Source organism: Mesocricetus auratus, unplaced genomic scaffold, assembly GCF_017639785.1.
Source record: "Mesocricetus auratus isolate SY011 unplaced genomic scaffold, BCM_Maur_2.0 Super-Scaffold_100009, whole genome shotgun sequence".
In the NCBI taxonomy this organism is placed as follows: domain Eukaryota; kingdom Metazoa; phylum Chordata; class Mammalia; order Rodentia; family Cricetidae; genus Mesocricetus; species Mesocricetus auratus.
Genome location: NW_024429193.1, coordinates 19996765 through 20016054, shown reverse-complemented (window position 1 = coordinate 20016054; position 19290 = coordinate 19996765). Strand labels below are relative to the sequence as shown.

The 19290-nt window shown below is 38.2% G+C and overlaps 1 protein-coding gene across 4 annotated transcripts in view; it reads right to left on the bottom strand.

Moving 5' to 3' along the window:
* The window catches only part of Rap1gds1 (Rap1 GTPase-GDP dissociation stimulator 1), a 120487-nt gene that overhangs the window by 28270 nt on the left and 72927 nt on the right, over positions 1-19290 (bottom strand). For 2 of the 4 annotated variants that reach the window (XM_040751715.1, XM_040751714.1), the window contains exon 5: positions 11495-11641. The exons of the other annotated variants lie outside the window; for them this stretch is intronic. In XM_040751715.1, coding sequence (XP_040607649.1) covers positions 11495-11641 — 147 coding nt within the window. The remainder of the gene's footprint in view (positions 1-11494; positions 11642-19290) is intronic. 4 annotated transcript variants of the gene reach the window in all.

Here is a 19290-nt window from a genome sequence, read left to right as displayed (position 1 = left end):
GGGTGATGTCGCTTACAAGATGAGGGGCTTCACATTCTACTTGGCATCACTATCACTTCCTTGAACTACTTTTAAAAAAGTCACAAAAAGGTTTCAGGGTAAAGAAGAACAAAAAGGTAAGACATATAGTAGAGCTTAACAAAGTCTTTGGAATATAAATGATAGCAGTAACATCTGTAGTATACATAGCAGGCCATCAGAAAGAGTAGCATAGCCAACGAGCCAATGGTGTGAGTCACCACAATTTGTGAACACGGCTTCTTCTTGGAAACATATTTAAAAACTACTCAGGAGCCAAATTAATTATATGATCACATACAACACACATACCACACACAAGAGAAAATGTACAATCATCCAATTGGACAGAATCATTTTGGACCAATTGGGTGTGTTCTTCTATATCTATTTTTCTGATGCTAACTGAAAGCAATCATCATACTCAAATAACCCTAAAATGTGTTCACAATGTATGTAAGTTCTCCTTGGATAAACCAAACAGGTACAAATGTTCACTTTACAGATAGAGGCATTTGAGAATACCACTCTCTAAGTGGGATTGTTGAAACCCTTCCAGAAAAACTACCAGAGGGTAATCTGTTTTTATAAAAACACCAGGATTTTATTGGTCTTTTTCAATATGTTGACATGTGTGCTGATGGTGTAAAAAGAGTGGTTGGTAAAAACACTGTCACTCTGGCTGAACCCAGGCAGTGACACCACAAAGTAACTACTGTATTCTTTGGTTGTGAGCCTAGCCTTTAACGGCTGAGGTATCCCTCCAGCCCTACTGTATTCTTTATGGTAACAATATTCCCAGTAAAAACTCTTTTTCTCAGCAACTTTATTTTTGAAAACACTTTTCATAGATTGTTCATGTTAACATATAATGGACTTATTGCTTTAAAATGTTACAGGAAACATTGAAAATTTTAATTTCTATCACTATAAGTACTGCTAGTAATAGCCTTCACACACAATAAAAAAATTCTTAGAGATCTTTCATTTTTTAGGTGTCTGAAAGGGCTCAGAGGCCAAACATTTAGGAATCACTATCAAAGACTTGCCCAACTTTTATAAAGAGTTGGGAATGTGGGGGAAGAAAACATGGAAAAATATTTTGAATTTTAATGAAGTCCTTGGCATATGTAATAAATGGGGGGGCAGCAAAAGAAAGCATGCCATAACTTAGGTTTTAGTTCCAGGTATTTTTGAAAGAAATTAATAAAGCATCCTAATTTCTCATCTTTTTTTTTTTTTGCCTTTTCTTTTTTAAAATCTGAACAGGCTCTACTTGGGCCTAGGAGACTATTCCAGATCTTTCAATCTAATTTACTGCAGTTGTAACTATGCATGTTACCCCTAGGGAAGTCTTCAATTAAGTAGGGTCTTACTTGTGGGGTATTCTTACTCATGGAGGCAAATCAGTATATAACTGGTATTTTTAACTGTCCAAAGACAGTTTGTGAATGTTCTTCAACGGACAGCAGCTGCCATTCATGCTGTCATGAATCTGATCAGAAGGAAGACTTCTAAATTAAAGACCAACAGGGAGAAATTCACAAAACCACAAATAACTTGTGTTTTCTGGATATACTGAAGAGTACATGAAATGAGAGCAAGACTATGACATTTGCATCCCTCAACAAGCACCAGCAACTCTAGGTGAATTTGTATCAGAAGTTCTACAAACAAACTGACACAATGCAACCCAGGACCACACACAGCAAACACATACGTGTGAGACAGTCTTTAGACAACACAATGCCATAACCTCAAGACTTTCTCCAACTGCTCCTGACACATAACACAGACAAATACTGACCAAAGCACAGATTTACAGAACTCCATTACACCAAGATGACACGGGCCCTACATGACCTATGGGGAGGAAGAGAAAGAAAGGCACTGAGGGGGTGCAATACAGATGCATATACAAAGAAATAATAGGCAATCAACGCATGCGCTGGTGTGGACACTTACCTACCTACATTTGAATTTCAATGGTTCCAAGTTCTTCAGGTCACATTCATGGAAACTCCAAAGAATGGAGATCTGGAGAGAAGATCTCAAGTTGAGGAACCTTTTTCCCCCTGAGTTTTAAGTTTAATGTTTAAAACATAGGTATAGTCTACAAAGTATGTGGAAATGCCAATAACTCAGCTATATTAATCAGTTACTACAAATAAGTTTCTCAAGTCTAAAACATGTTTAGCTTATTCCTAAGGATTTTAGAGACAATGCTAAAAGATTACTAACCCTATTGGCAAAACTTAAAGATGAAATTTTATCAAAAGGAAATGCTTAATTGGAAATACAGCCTGTACATTAGTATGTATATATGTATTTCTATTAGTTACAGAATAAAGGTAGGATATTACCTTGCATTAAAACCCCAAGCTAAAGTAAACGAGCAGCACAAAACTGGTACAGTGAAAACCAAAAGGCAGAAGTCTTGGTGAAATGCTCTATTACGAATTGGCTAAATACAATTTAAGCATAACAGAGACTGAGAAAACCACCTGTGACTCAATGAAACACCTGCATTCCCCAAACCAGGATATGAATATTAAAAATTATACATGATTTCAGTAATGTGGCATTTCAGACTTTAAGCTGGTTTTAGCTCATTAATACTGAGATGAAAGCTGATGTAAATACAGTTACTGAGAGGGTGAGTAGTGTTAATTGGCTACACAAATGCACCTGTGCAAGACAAGACTTCCTTCCACTTTACAAACATATCCTTGTGCTGGTTACCAGGAACACACAGAAGTTTTATTAGAAACCCAGTGCTGAGGGTATAAAACCACAACTAAATATTTTTAAAAATAAACCTCAAAAACCATTATTTTAAGAGGTTTTAAAAAACAAATCGTGCACATGTGTTTCATATCCAGAATGCCCCATTAATTCCCAGGTTATCTATTTCAATGACACATAGTCATTCCATAAAGAAAGGAAAAAGCAAATCAAGATGTGTTAGTCTTAAGACTTTTGGACACGTAACCAATATACTCATTCTCCAAGTTAATAAACAGCGAGAGAACTTTAGTAAGTTCTCTTGGGGGTTTTGAACATAAAGCTGAGTCAACATAGCATTGCCTTGTCTTCTGTGAAAGCTCTAAAGGGTACAGACAGCAAACTGCAGCCACAGACTCAGAGACTTGCTAGAGAAGCTGGGCAGCATCCCACTACTCCCAAGCAACGCGAGCTCCCAATCCAATGATATGCAGTCCTTCCTTCTTTATCTAGTAGACAACTTTCTCAATTCCATCTTCAGGTTAAATTATTTAGAGCAGATGAAGTCCAGTGTAGTGAATGCTGCAGCAAATGATATTTCTACAGGTATGCCTATTTTGATTTTAAAAGTATCTTCTCATCTCAGAAATTGGCTTTTAGGATTAAAATTTTCCCCCCAATTTAATTTTTATTGTTTCTTTGAGGATTTCACACCAGGCATCTCAATCCCAACTCATCATCCCATCCTTTCCCATCCACCCGCTACCCTTGCAACCCACCCCACACACCGCCCAAAGATAAAACAAAATAAATACCCTGGTGGCTTAGGTGTGGTTGAGCCGGCCCCTCCCTTGCTGTTTCCTACATAGGGTAAACTAGCCAGGGCAGTGCTAGAGAGCTCACCATGGTGTTGAGGATGAAGGAGAGCTGGCAGAATGATCAATACAGCAACTACCCAGACCCAGAACTAGCGATGAGTTAGCCCATTCCATCATCCACCTCATCTATGACCTGCTGGGATACAAAAAGGGCCAGTCCTGCAGACCCAAAGATGCAGAATCTGCATGACCCAGGGCAACAACAAGATATCTAAAAGGAGCACTAGTGAGGGCCCACTACTGATGACATAGCAAAAACCAGAGGACTTGACCCTGACCAATTACTCATTGCAATGAACACTTGCAAGTAATCATATGTGGACTAAAGGGTACACTGTGTCACACTACAGCTTCCACAAGGAAATTGTTCTTTAAGACTCCTTTCAGAGCAGGGTTAGCAGGTGTGACGTAAAAGCCTCCTATTAAGAAAAACCAATCAACAGTTCTACCCCCAAACGGCCCTGCTGAAATAGTCGGTTTTCTTGTTTAGCAAACTAAGCTCGATGCCAACCTAACTGACACCTTAGCATGAATACAAACACAGGTATAAATTACCCTAGTTTTCACAATTCAAAATTACACAATTATTTATAATGTCTAAGTTATGTTAACATGATACCTACCCTATCCAAAGCCTTTTAAGCTTTAGCCAGTAATCCTAGTTTTCAAATGCCCCACCCCCTCATTTTTGAGGCCAGGTCAATGGAGCCCTGACTAGTCTGAAACTTTCTGCAGACCAGGTTGGCCTCAAACTCAAACACTTGCCACATATTTTTTAAAAGTAAATCAAATGATATAGGCAGCTCAGTACTGATTAGATTTTACTTACAGGTAAAAAAAAACTGGCAATTTTTACAAAATTTAATCAACACAGTATTTTAAGTGTTTTAAGTCACCTTTGAAGTGTCCTAAATTAGAGACAAGTGCTATTTAGTTAAATCTTTTCTCCTCTAATTTCAGTCTCAGCACGTGGAAAGGCAAGCAGCTAAGTGCCTACCTCAAAGCCATCTCCAGTGAAAGTGAAATCCCATTGTGCTCACTGGTCACATGCTTGAGTCAAACTTATTGCGACTTAGTGTGGCAACATCAGCAAGACTTGCCCTTTCTGAGTCACTGTCACTACAATACCCGCTTTCAGGAAAGGTAACATCCCTCACAGCAGAAATACCTCCCACTGTGCTTCATAAGCTATAAATTTGTTAAGTCAAGAAAAATATAAATGCCTATTATTGAACTATTAAAATAGAACTGAGGCTGGGTGGTAGCACACACCTTTAACATCCGCATTCTGGAGCAGGAAGTGCTCTGAACTGCTAAGCCACTCCGATGATAGACTTTTCCTCCTCACATAATATATCCCAACTACCATTTTCCCCTCCCCCCAACTTTTCTCAGTTCCTCCCCCCTCCCCTCCAATCCAGATCCAATCCTTTCTGTCTTTCAGTAGAAAACAGACAGGATTCTAAGGGTTAATAGTAAAATAAAATACAACAAGATAACAAAAACCATCTCATTTAAGCTGGACAAGGCAAACCAACAGAAGAAAGAGAGCCCCAAGAGGAGGTACAAGAATCAGAGACCCACTCATTCACATACCCAGGAATCCCCACAAAACACTGAACTGGAAGCCATAAACTATATGCAGAGGACCTGGTGAAGACCTGTGCAGTCCCTGTGTCTGCTGCTTCAGTTCATATGAACTTTGCTCATGCTGATTTAGAGGGTCTTGTTTCCTGGGTATCCTCCATCACCTGTGCTCTTATACTCTCTCAACTTCTAATGCTAGAGGGTTCCCTAAGCCCCGAGGACAGGGATTTGATGGTAATATCTCACTTGGGGCTCAGTGTTCCAAGGTCTCTAACTCTGTATAATGTCTGGCTGTTGGTCTCTGTATTTGTTCCCATCTGCTGCAGGAGATGATGATCTGCTTCTCCGATGATGGATGAGCAAAGTACTGATATATATATATGAATGTCATTAGGAATCATCTGAGTTTTACTCTAGGCCCTGGGCTGTCTAGTCCTAGGTTCTTGGTCACTCTAACAGTATCAGCTATGGGTTCCATCTGTGGAGTAGGCCTTAAATCAGATGTTGGTTGGCTACTCCCGTAAGTTTTGTGCCACCATTGCCCTAGCATACATGGCGGGCACATGACCATTGTATGTCAAACAGTTTGTGACTGTACTGGTGCTTACCTTTTCTCTTGTGTTAGCATACATGCCAAAGACATCAGAACATAGGGGTGAAGGCTCTATTTATGTGGGTACCAGCTTGACTTCTCAATGTTCAATGAGTTGTGTAGGTGTTATCTTCGGCAACGGGGCACTGGCGTCAAGTTTGTGGATAGCAATGTATAATCTTGGTAACAGCCTACCTTGCTTGTGGATTCCAATGTGGGGTGTCTCTTTGGCCAACAAGTCAATTAGATGCAACCCAATCCCAGGATTAGAAGTATCATTTGGTGACAAGGCATGTTCAGTCTCCTCCATTATTTGGTGATTTCATTTAAATTGCCTTCATATGTGTATATATATTAGGAAGCTTCTGCTGTATTAGAATTCTATACTATCCTTTAAATGGCCCTTAATTTTATCTGTTTTCCCCATATTCTCTCACCATCCCCTTGAGCCCCCATCTTCAATGTCTTAAAAAGTTTTTTATCATAAAAATCTTTCACTTGTGGTCAGGCTACTCCAAGATACTTTATATTATGTTAGGCTACTGCAAGAGCAACCTAGAATCTAAAAGTCCTATAATATAATGCTAAACTTAAAGTATGGGTTTATTAAAAGCACAAAGTAAAAGTAGCTCAATCATTTCGTTTTACTAAGACAAAATTTAAAATTTTTGCACTCAAAAGTTGATGCTAAGCCGGGCGGTGGTGGCGCACGCCTTTAATCCCAGCACTCGGAAGGCAGAGGCAGGCAGATCTCTGTGAGTTCGAGGCTGGGCTGGACTGACAGCCTCGAAAACAATACAGAAAAACCCTGTCTCGTAAAAACCAAAAAAAAAAAAAAAAAAAAAAAAAAAAAGTTGATGCTATAATGGGCGAAGCTGAATATTTATGCCAACCCTTGACCACAAAGGATTAAGAACAAAACGCTTGTAAATAAAAAGGCATTTGAAGCAGAACTTCATTAATTCTACATGATTCAGCAGAGGGATTCAAAAGCTCTGTAGCACAGGAAGAAAACACTCAGAATTTCTTAAACGACAAAAACAGCTAGTAGGGAGCTGATAAAGCACAAAAGTCAACAAAGCAAAATGAAGAAAAAATCCCATCAACTCAGCTGCACCATAGGCATCCCTATGGCATTTTCATTCAGCACACCAGAACATTTCGACTTGACAAACTGGGATTTAAAAGATGTGCACTTACAAAAATATGGTCTGTTTTTACTAGCATACAAAAAAATTAGAGACCACACTTAATGAAAATGAAGCCTACAGAAACACAAGTATTAGGTAAAATTAATTACATGCATAATGATCTTTACATTTTTTAACGTGTGTGTGTGTGTGTGTGTGTGTCTGTCTGTCTGTCTGTCTGTCTGTGTGTGTGTGCACATGCATGTGCGGGGTCAGAGGACATTCTTGGGAGCTGGTTTTCTTCTGCCACCTCCTGGGATCCAGAGATCAAATTGGGTTGCCAGCCCTGCTCACACCTTTCTATTATCTGAGTATTCTAGTCAGTCTAGCAACAAATCTAGATCAGAGACAGAAAATACCTCAGAGACCTGCTTCGGGCAACTTATTTAAGTACTAAGTTTAATACTTAATGCAGTTATTAACTCTTCAATAAAGTACCCAAGGAAGAGAGCCTCCCATAAACCAGTGCTAGTGCCCATCGAAAGCATATTTTCAAATATATAGCTACCATACATATATATAAGGTTACATGAAGAAGCCGTAGGTTGTATATTAGTACACTGAGAAGGAACTAATTCCCAATGAATGGCACGTTTATTACCTTTACTTTATAGTACAGTTTATGTTTTTAAAAATTCAGTTTTTAATGCTTTTCACCATTTAGAACTTTGTTTTTAAAGTTGTAACAATCTTTCCCTTCTATTTTGTGTCTCCAATTCAACTGTATTAAGAAAAACATTAAGCTGGGCATGGTGGTGGCCACTGTTAATCCTACTACTAATGAGGAAGAGGTCTCTGAGTTTGAGGACAGCCTGGTCTATATAATAGTTCTCAGCCAGCCAGGACTACATAGTAAGACCTGGCATCAAAATCATTCAACCAACCAACCAACCAACCAACCAACCAACAATATTAAACCATTAGCATTATATACTGATTTGTCATAGCTACTTATAATTGTAACAATGGTGGCCATGAACTGACAGGTTGCTACACAAGGTGTTATTCTGATCTCTAAAAGGCTCACTTAAGATTATGTTTGTTTGTAGTTTCCAAGTGTACATATACAGGCTTACCATGCTTGTGGATAACATGAGAAATGGTTCTTGTTGTTTTTAGTGTCCCTCCCTGCTACTGCTACCTATCAACTAAGAAAAGAATTAAAAAATTATAGTATTTCTAGATTATATAATGAAAGATTGCTTTTGGACAACATAGTTTTCATCTACTGCTTTTATTGATGAAAATTTTAGGCAGCATTAAAGTATCCAGTACCTGGATACTACATAACCAGAGGAACTATATGCCCAAACACTATACTACAAAGGTCTTTGATTTGAAATGGTTAAGACTTTTAACTCTATGATGGAATGGAAGTGGTATGGATTCAGGAGGATCTAGCAGAAGCTGACATTTGGTCTTGGCCCAAGTCAGTGATGTACAGTATGACTCTTGTGATGTGGGTCACAACAAGCAGTGAGTCACAGCTCTTCATCACTATGTGATCATGAGTTAAGCAAGTGGTACTTCAAGGTGCTCGGGGCAATGTTTAGTGGATCAAGTGTACCACGTGTAAGGCCTGCGTATGCTATTGTCAGCTTATGATGGACTGATTAGGGTGTACTTCCATTTCTAGTCAAAAAGCTGGGCAACTGAGCAAAAATATTTAGTGTTCTGAAACTGCAGTGTTTTGGCAAGTATTTTAAAAAAGGAAAAAAACTTAATGCAATAAACTGTCTCTAAAGATATGAGTTCCCCATTTAAAACTCGAGTTGTATCCAGATAAAGGAAATACCACATTCCCTCAAGCTGAACGCCAAATCTTTAACAATCTCTCCTATTGGCAGAACCACCAAATTAATTTTCAGATTATTTTGGAGGACTATACAATTGTGAGCATTTTTGTTTGTTTGCCACAAAAAATGGTTACAATTGTAAGACATTTTAAGTGACATTTAGTAAATAAACTTATTTCTGTCATATTCAAATAGGGTTTTATATATTATCACTCTTAACGTTTCTGTCTCAGCAATAGGACACAGAACGCTTACCAATCTGGATATAAAAAGCTCTCAGTGCTTTATCAATAGGTAAAAATAAGAATAGCTCATGGCTTAAAAATATAGTCCCAAGCTAGTCTAACCTTTTAAACTAATAAAACTTCTAGTTATATACACAAAGTGCTTCCACTGAACGAGTACATGCACAGCAGCATAGGCATCTTCCAATGTTTAGGGAGATGGCTTTGTTCTTTATTTCTTGAACTGAAATTATGCCGTGCTGACAGCTTCATGACGGAAACAAGTATCTGAATGAATATACTACAGAATGTCATTGCATTTTAAGACTAATACGTAATTCAAAAAACATCATTATCAGGGACCTATGCTGAGTTCCTTGTGATCAGTTTCAGTACTATCATGTCTTAGTATTTAAAAAAAATTATGAAGTTAAAACCTCTTAGCTATGAGTAAAGCTTAGATTATTAGACTACAAGAAATGTTAATTTTCTTCTGCCAGAGCAGAACGGAGATGCTTATCATTCATATTCTACTCACAAATTAGCACAGAGGTATGCACTAAGATTGAAAGGCAACACATCACTTCCTATTGAAGTGAGTGCTGATGGAAAGCACCTTCTGGGTTCTTCTGGGTCTCAGTGACTCATCTGGGTACACAGGGCCACTCCAAAGTGATGGTACGTTTGCAAAGAAGTTCTAATATTTAAATTGAAATTATAAGTAAAATAGTAACTAATATAAGAACAACAATAAAAATACTTTCTGGTAAATAATGCAAAAAAATGGGTCAGTAAGTAAGTTAAAACATTAGCAACAAGAAAGAATCTCTTCAAAGGGTTTCAAGGCACAGGAAGGAAGGAGGGTCAAGAGTAATCTTTGCCGTGTTTCTTTGATAGTCTGAAAATAACTTTTGTTTTATCTACTAAGTTTTAAAAGAGGCACTTCTCCTCAGCTTTTGGAATAACACTATTTGCCCAACAATATTATGAAAAAGTTAACATATTTTCCCATAGAGTCTAAATTATTTCTCAAGCATATTCCCAACCAGAGGAAAATCATAGTCTTCAGGAACACACAATACTCATGTGTATTTGGCACACTGATCTCACCTCAGTGCACTCTGCTACTTTAGGAGTTGGAGGTCACAGACTGACACCAGGTGTCTTCCTCAATTGCTCTCCACCTTACCTTTTTAGACAAGACCTTCACTAAACCAGGAGCTCCCTTTTTCTGTTACACCTGAGGACACTAAGAGGTAGGTCTGTCTGTGTCTGTCTGTCTGTCTGTCTGTCTTTTTAACCTGGGTGCTGAGGAACTACACTCAGATCAGCATGTTTGCACTGCAGCACTTTAACTACCACCTTCCTTTTTTTCATACATTTTAAAACAGTTTCCCTAAAAGATTAAAATTCCTAGTTTAGATGCATAAAGATGTCTAAGACATCTAAAGCTACAGTTTTTTTTGCGGCATTTCAAAAATGTTCTCCCACTTGTCATTTTTCCATTTCTTTGAGTTGATTCCCAAATGAAGTTTAAATAGCAACATGAACAGTTGACCAATAGTTTCTTACTATAATCCATATACCTGTGTACTACAGTTAAACTCCAGTTGGAAACTAAACACTGGATTTTACCCAGAGTCTGTTCTGTTTCTACTCATGTTTAGGATCCTTCAAAAGAGCGTTCAGTGAAGGTGAAAAAACATAGAAATCATTGACCTTATGAAAGCCACCAAATGTTCAAAGTTTTTAATTGAGTATAAAAATTACTACATATTCAATAGACAACTGTAAAACTTAAAATACCACAAGAAACAAATCACAGAAGGACCTATGTTATATGTAAGGACATTATGGAACTCGAGCACTTCATTCTCATAATATTTTACATAATAAAGAGAAATGAGCCATACTTTAACATGAAAGAGTTAGGAAAACTTAATATCACTGCATGGATGGGTGTCCCTGTCCAAGAAGCCATAGGCTATGTGAAGGAGTCATTTGTTGCTAGATCCTAAAAATATCTTCCAGGGAAAAAAACTGTTTTACAGACTAATTTCTAAAGTGAACTATTTACAGTTACTTTAAACTGTTAGTATAAAGCTGTTTTATGAAGGGTTTTCATTTCAAATAAATATAGTAACTAGAATAAATTAATTTCCATCTAAAAACAATATCTCATGGTATCTAAAGTCATAAACGTGATACTCTAAATCTGTTTCTTTTTAAAATGTTCACAGCAAGATATTTTAAACTATACCTTCCATTTTACTTCTAGGTTTAAGTATAACATGGGCAACCTTCAAAGTCTCCTTCCATTCTGTACCTCAGGCCGTTAAGTAATTTTCAAACACTGCAAAGTTAATTCTTAATCTTATGCACCACTTACAAATTTGTTCAGTTTTCAAATATCTGTTGTATATTATAGTAAAATTTTATTTTAAAGTTTCCCCCACAGATAAAGCAAGTTTTCAGTTTTGTTTACCATTCTCATTGCTATAGTTCATCAGCATGCCACAAAAGACAGTCAAGAGCTTCTCATTGGCGGGATCTGTTATACTGCACAGTGACCTTAAATGGTCAATTACAATTTGTGCACCACCTGCTTGGTCAACTGCACTTCTGCCCTCATCTGTAAAACAAAGAGTTAAATTAAAAATAAAATAAAATAAAGAAATGTACCTTACAATTTCAAATACAAAACATAACACTGTTTGTAATTCTTTACTTAATAATTTGAAAATAAACCTAATCAGGGTGACTAAATGACTTGTTGAAAATCAGACAAAAGGAAAACAAAACAAATAAACATGAACATGGAGTGGGATGGGGCAGAGACAATTGCCTTTTAGAGGAAAGCAAGAGTAGCCTCACTGGTCTAAAATGGGAGCTTAAAGAACTTCTGAGTGTCTGTCTTTCACAATGGAATTTTTAAGACTTTTTTAAAGGCAGGAATAAAATGATTCTCTTCCAAAGAGACAGAGTTCCTGAGAAAGAGGGCCTTTCACATACAAGATAGGTGCTCTATCATTGTACTATGTCCAAAGCCTCCTAAGTAGTATTAACTGGTGAATGTGCTTGTTCTTTAACTTGGAAAACAATAAGTATACCTTTCTATGAGTGTTTTTCAAAGTCTGTTGTCCAAGAAGAGTGGCTGGAACATGGTATACAGTTACTAAATATCAGTGCTCGCTTTAGCAGCATTTTCTACCATCCACAAACTTATTTTCATTCTTGATTTTTGCTTTATTTTTCCTTATCTTCTCTCTTTTAGCTTACACCATTATATTCCAACTTTTAAGTGGTGCTCAATAATGGTCAAACATCCTTGTGAACCTACAACACACAGATGCCATTCAGCTGCTGGAATGTGCCAACAGCTTTGAGTACAGGAATGGAAAGAGTTAAAAGGGATATGTACCTTTTAAAATCTGACCTCTTCATATAAAAAGACAGTCTACAGAGTAGTGCTGTCCAACAGAATCATGACAGTAACATATGGAAGCCACATGTGTAATATGGATCTACCAGAAGTCACATGGAAGAGCAAACTAAGGCGAGGAATACATTTTAATACGATTTCATTCAACCAAATATATGAACTATTATCATTCTAACAGGTAATCAGTGTTATTAGTGAAATATTTATGTTCTCCATAATAAATCTTTCAAATCCCAGTGTATACCCTAGAGATACCTCTCAATTCAAACTAGTCACACCTCAATAGTTCAAGGTCCAAACTGTTGACCAGATACCATAATGGATAACTCAGCTGGAGGAGCAAAGGGGTAAATACCAGAAACAGCTCACAAAGGAGCTATTACTAAGAAGCTCCTAATGAAAGATTTTTAGTTTAACACTAATAAAAGCATTGGATTAAGGCCATATATTTACATGTGATGCTCAACCATCTGATAATATGAAACCTAATACACCATTTCTTTTGGCATAGACATGCACACACATAGGACACACTAATTTAATTAAAAATAAAGATTAAAATGAAGATAATTTCACTTAACTTCAAACCATGTCCTAATAGTTACACTGTTATATAGATGACAACAATGACTTATGCCCTATGCTAACTGGCTAAGACTTCAGAAAATTATATACCTACGGGGCAACTAATCAGAGAACTGGCTGAGAATGTTGAATTCTTAGAAATTTAAGTTCTAGTGTTGTGGAGATTGCTCAGTGGATAAAATACTTACCGTCCAGTTTGAGGCCTAGATTGAGATTACCCAGAGCCCACATAATTGTTGGATGGGCATAGCAGGCCATCTGTAACTCAGAAGATTGCCTAGGACAAGCTGACTATCTACACTGGCTTTATAGGTCAGCTCTGGGTACAAGTGAGAGATCCTGCCTCAATGACTAAGATAGAGAGAAATAGGAGAAGATAGTCAATGTCAAGCTCAGGTCTCCCATGAGCACATCACAGACATTCAGACACACATACATTATCATGTACCTATACATAGACACTCAGAGACACATATACATCATACACCTATACATAGACACTCAGAGACACATATGCATCATACACCTATAGACACTCAGAGACACACATACATTATCATGTACCTATACATAGATACTCAGGGACACATATACATTATCATGTACCTATACATACACACTCAGGGACACACATACATCATACACCTATACATAGACACTCAGACACAGATACACAGACACACACATCCCTTTACTTTCTAGCTAAGTATGGTATATATTTGTAACCTAGCACTTAGGAGGTTGAGGCAGAAGGACTCCAAGTTCTAGCCAGCCTGCTCCATACACCAAGACCTCATCTAGTTACTAGGAATATAATTTCTAGCAACAAAAATGCATAAAACCAAGTCAATATGTATGTGATGGTATTTCAGAAAGTGAATAGTTACAGTTAACAATCTAAATAGTTACTACATAGATATACAGTATATCCCAATCTAAAGTTTGCAGAACTCAAAATTTGACTTCAGTTGCTGAGTAGATGTGAGATTTCAAAATATAAATTGTGAATGTCAAAGAAATCTTTAAAAATACCTAGAATAAGCCTTAGTTTACTAGTATACAAAATTACGTTGAGCCCATTTAGTTAATTTTGAGACAGGTCTCACTCTGCAGCTCAGGCTGGTGGGGGACTTACTCTATAACTGACTTTGACCTTGAACTCCTGTCAGTGTTCCTTTATCATCTACCCAGGGGCTGGTATATTACATGTGTGTCCATCCTAACAAAACCAATCGATAGGTTCAATGCAATCCCCAACAAAATTCTTCACAGCAATTTTTTAAAAATATCAATTTTATATGGAAACACAAAAAACTCAAGATAGCTAAAACAATCCCAAATAATCAAAGAACTTTTGTGCCTGCCAGTATCTGAAGAGAGACAGTAAAGGAGTGGTGGATGGGGGGCGAGGAGAGGAACTGGGAAGGAGGGAAGGAACTGGGAAAAGGGGAGGGAGGGAAACCTTTGGCTGCTATGTAAAAATAAAAAGATAAATTATATAAAAAAAGAAGTTCTGGAAGTATTGCCATCCTAGATCTCAAATTGTACCCCAAAGCTATGATAATAAAAACAGAAACAACGATTAATGGAATCATATTGAAAATGCAGATACCCCCTGAATGCCTGATTTTTGTCAAAAAAGCATAAACACAAATGACAAAAAGGCACCATCTTTAGAAGACGGTGCTTGTCAAACTGAAGGGCGGCATGCAAAAGAACCAAACAGATTGCACTTATCCCAGCATAAAACCCAACTCCAAATCATCAAGGACCTCAACATAAGACCAGATACCCTGAATCTGATGGGAGAGAAAGTGAAGAATGGGCTTGAACTCAAGGACTTTATGAGCAGAATATCAATAGCACAGGCATTAAAAACAACTATATATCAATAAATAAATAAACTGAACTTCATGAAGCTGAAAGCTTCTGTTATGTAAAGGACACCCTCACTCAGGCAAAGTGGCAGCCTAAAGAATGGGAAAATATCTTTACCAGTTATTATATCTGGTAGAGAATTAGTATGTAAAATATATAAAGAACTAAAAAACCTGAACATCAAGAAAACAATTAAAATGGGATACTGAACTAAGTAGAGAACTTTCAAAAGATCAAACACAAATGTCTGAGAAACACTTAAGAAATGTTTAAAATCACTTTCGCCATCTTATACCAATAAGAATGGTCAAGATCAATAAAACAAATGCCAGCATGTACCAATGAGGATGCCAGGAAAGTGGAATACTTAATCATTGCTGGGGCAAGTGCAAACTTGTATAGCCACTATAGAAGTCAGTACAGAGGTTCTTCACAAAGTTGAAAGCCAATCTACTACAAGATCCAGTTATACCACTCTAGGGCATAAACCTTAAGAACTCTGATTCTTACTACTGAGATACTGCTCATTCATGTTCATTCCTGGCCTATTCAAAAGACCATGAAATTATAGAAAGAAGAGTTTATATGAGTTTCCGTTTCCAGAGGGAAAAGAGTTCGCTGCCATGACAGCAGGGAAGTATGGCAGCAGGCAGACCGGGTGACTGGTGTGACAGAGAGCTCACATCTCCAGCAGGAACCAGAAACATGGAATAGCACATGGCTTTTGAAGCCTCAACACCTGCCCCTAGCAATATACTTCCTCCAGCAAGGCCACACCTCCTAGCCGCCTATGCCTACCCAAACTACTCCACCAACTGGGGACCACGTATTCAAATGCCCAAGATTAGGGGAACATCTCATCTAAACCACCTCAGCTAGATGGGCAGCAAGCTTAAGGGATGACCTGTGTCCACCTCCCCAGTGTTGGCATCACAAGACAACACTACCATCAGGCTTTTTACATGTGTGCTGGACATGTGGCAACCATTTTCAAAAGGAACTGTCCCTAGCTCCAGAGTGTTACTTTTACACATTCAGTGTTCTAGGTTTACAGATGCACTGCCTTATTCACTCTGCAAGGAAGGAGGTCACTAGCTCTGTATATGGGGTGTGTGTGTGTGTGTGTGTGTGTGTGTGTGTGTGTGCGCGCGCGTGTGCACGCGCCTATGCTACAACAAACCAAAGGTAAGAGAGCACAGAAGTACAAATACTTTTGAAGTTACCAACAGCCGGAATAAAAGCTAAGCACAGGAAGTTGTGTGCAAATACCTCTGGTTCTGAATGCTTTTCAAAGCTAAGAACATGGTGATGTGGGATGTGTTTCTGTATTCTGTGAAGATGTTTTATTAACACTGGCTAATAAAGAAGCTGATTTGGCCAATAGCCAGGCAGAAAAAAAGCCAGCTGGGAAATCCAAGCAAAGACACAGGAACAAAGAAAGCAGAATCTCAGAGATGCCAGCAAGATGTGAGGTAGTAAGCCACTGACCTTGTGGCGATACACAGATGAACAGCAATGGGTTAATTTAAGTTGTGAGAGCTAGTTAGTAAAAGCCTAAACCATTGGCCAAATATTTGTAATAAGCGACTGAGTGGTTATTCAGGAACTGGCGGGCAGGACAGAAACTTCCAGTTACAGCATGGTGCTGGGTAAATTAAGAATTTTGCTTTTATTTTAACTCATACTTGGCTTAAGGAAGTTATGATTGAATTTTATCGACAAATGGAACTCGGAAAGTGTGAACTCTAATTCAATGTCTTCTTATTAAGTATGTTTTGGAGAAGTATTATCCTTTCCCATTTAATTTAGAAAAGATGGCAGCACATTATTTGTTACTGATTTTGAGGTAGCACAGGCTGTGCTTTGGTTCTCAACCCTGGAACTACAGGCATGTGCCACTAAGCCTAGTGGCAACAGTCTAACAGTACTGTATAATTTTCAGCATCAACTGAAAGTTGTTTTAAAAGATTCATTTCTGAAAAATTATCTGTTCCCTTTTTCAGGAGATCCTTTTAGGTTATCCAATATTAAGTCACACAACAGCAGTCTAAAATGTACACAAAGCACAGAGTTGATCAACACATTATTTCACATATAATTTCTTCAGAGCTTAAAGTGACAAAGCACAGTAACACAATTTTTAGATTTGTATGAAAATTCAGTTGGGTGCAGTAGAAGGTATACACAGTCCAGGTTAGAGAAGACAAAAGTAGGGCAATCAAGCTACAACACAAACACATCCTATTTCCCAGAGGAAAGAAAGGACACAAGGAAAATAATCTTCATTATTCCCCCACACCCCCACCAGAAAAGAAACTTTAGAAGGAGCTCTGAAGTTGAATTTAAACAACTTTAAGTTTTTATTGACTCACATTATATTTCTACGTAATAAAGGCAAATGCATCCTACCTTCTGGCATAGTTACAAAACAATGGTCCTACCTCAGTACTTGGAGAACTCTATAAGAGAGCCTCAGAGATCTCCAAGGAAGGAAGAATGACACACATTCCTTTTGGAGGCTGGGGTTTTAGATTTCATTACACATGAGTCTACATCCAAGCAAAAAGCATAGCATCCTCCCATTTATACCTTAGCCATAAAATATCCATTACAATTCTATAACCACCACAAGTGGGGAGCATGTGAAATTCTCCAACCAGAGAACAACATACTCTTCATGCCTTCTTGAAAAGTGGAAGAATGTCCAATTGTGCTAGTCATAGCCACCCTTTTATTTTATTAGAAGTGGTTTTCTATCCTTGAGTGGATTTAAATCTTCTTGGCTTTTATTTACCCCTTTAAGCCCTGTGTCTGGGTTCCTCACTTCTAAAATGACTATGAACTCTAGCAATTGAGTTAGTAAACATTTACAGTTTTGGAGCTAAGACTTCAAACTTAAAATCTCTTCCTCGTCCTCACATGATTTTTTTCTGGAGAAACAATTCTAACAGTTGTTTTATTTTTTTTTGGTATCACATTTTTAATATTAATAATATAATTAACATCACATACAGCACATAAAAATTAACTAAGCATCTTATACAGTACGTCAAGGAACTGCCTGTTATTTCCATTGCTACATGAAGCGCTCTTTTAACAATAAAAATTCTCAGTTATCTACATCATGGACTGTTGCCCTTGTGTGTGCATCATGTTGACAATTTCAGTTTTCCTTCATTAAGCTGGGGTCAGATCCATCCATTCTCAGCAGAGCTTCTGTTATTTGGTGAACTGATTCATTGAACCTCAATGAATTTTCATATATATATATTTTGTTTAAATTAGAATCAATCTTATTTTACATATCAATCCCAGTTCCCTCTCCCTCCCATACCCCACAAGGACCCCCACATTCCATCCACCATCTCCTCCCCAGGGAGGGTGAGACCTTTCATGAGGGATCATTAAAATCTGTCAAGTCATTTGGGGCAGGGCCTTGACCCTCCCCTGTGTATCTAGGCTAAGAGAGTATCCCTCCAGGGGAAATGGGCTCCCGAAGTCCATTCATGCACTAGGGATACATCCTGGTTCCACTGCCAGAGGCCCCAAAGACTGCCCAGTGCTCCTAGCTGACACCCACGTTCAGGGGACCTGGTTTGGTCCTATGTTGGTTCCCCAGCTGTCAGATTGGGGTTCATGAGCTCCCCCTTGTTCAGGTCAGCTGTTTCTGTGGGTTCTCCCAGCATGGTCTTGACCCCTTTGTTCGTCCCTCCTCTCTCTCTGAAACTGGATTACAGGAGTTTGGCTCAGTGCTTAGGTGTGGATCTCTGCTTCTATTCCCATCTGCTACTGGATAAAGGCTCTAGGATAGCATTTAAGGCAGTCAACATTCTCATTATAGGAAACGGGCATTTAAGGTAGCCTCTCCACTATTGCTTAGGGTCCTGGTTGGAGTCATCCTCTTGGATCTCTGTACAATTCCCTAGTGGCAGATTTGTCTTTAAACCTACAGTGGCTCCCTCTGTTGATGTGTCTCTTTTCTTGCTCTCCTCTATTCCTCTCCCCACTCAATCTTCCTGATCCCTCATGTTCTCCTTCTCCCTCTTCTTCTCCCCTCCTCTTTCTCCTACCTCCCTCCCCCTCCTCCCATACTCCCCATTTGTTCAGGGGCTCTTGTCCCTTTCTGCTTCTCTGGAGTACCATGTATATCTCTCTTATGGTCCTCCTTGTTTTCTAGCTGCTCTGGAGGTGTGGATTGTAGGCTGGTAATCCTTTTCACTATGTCTAGAATCCATATATGAGTGAGTACATACCATGTTTGTCTTTCTGTGACTGAGTTACCTCACTTGGGATAGTTCCATTCATTTTCCTGCAAATTTCAAGATTCCATTGTTTTTTTTTCCCCCACTGAGTAGTACTCCACTGTGTAAATGTAC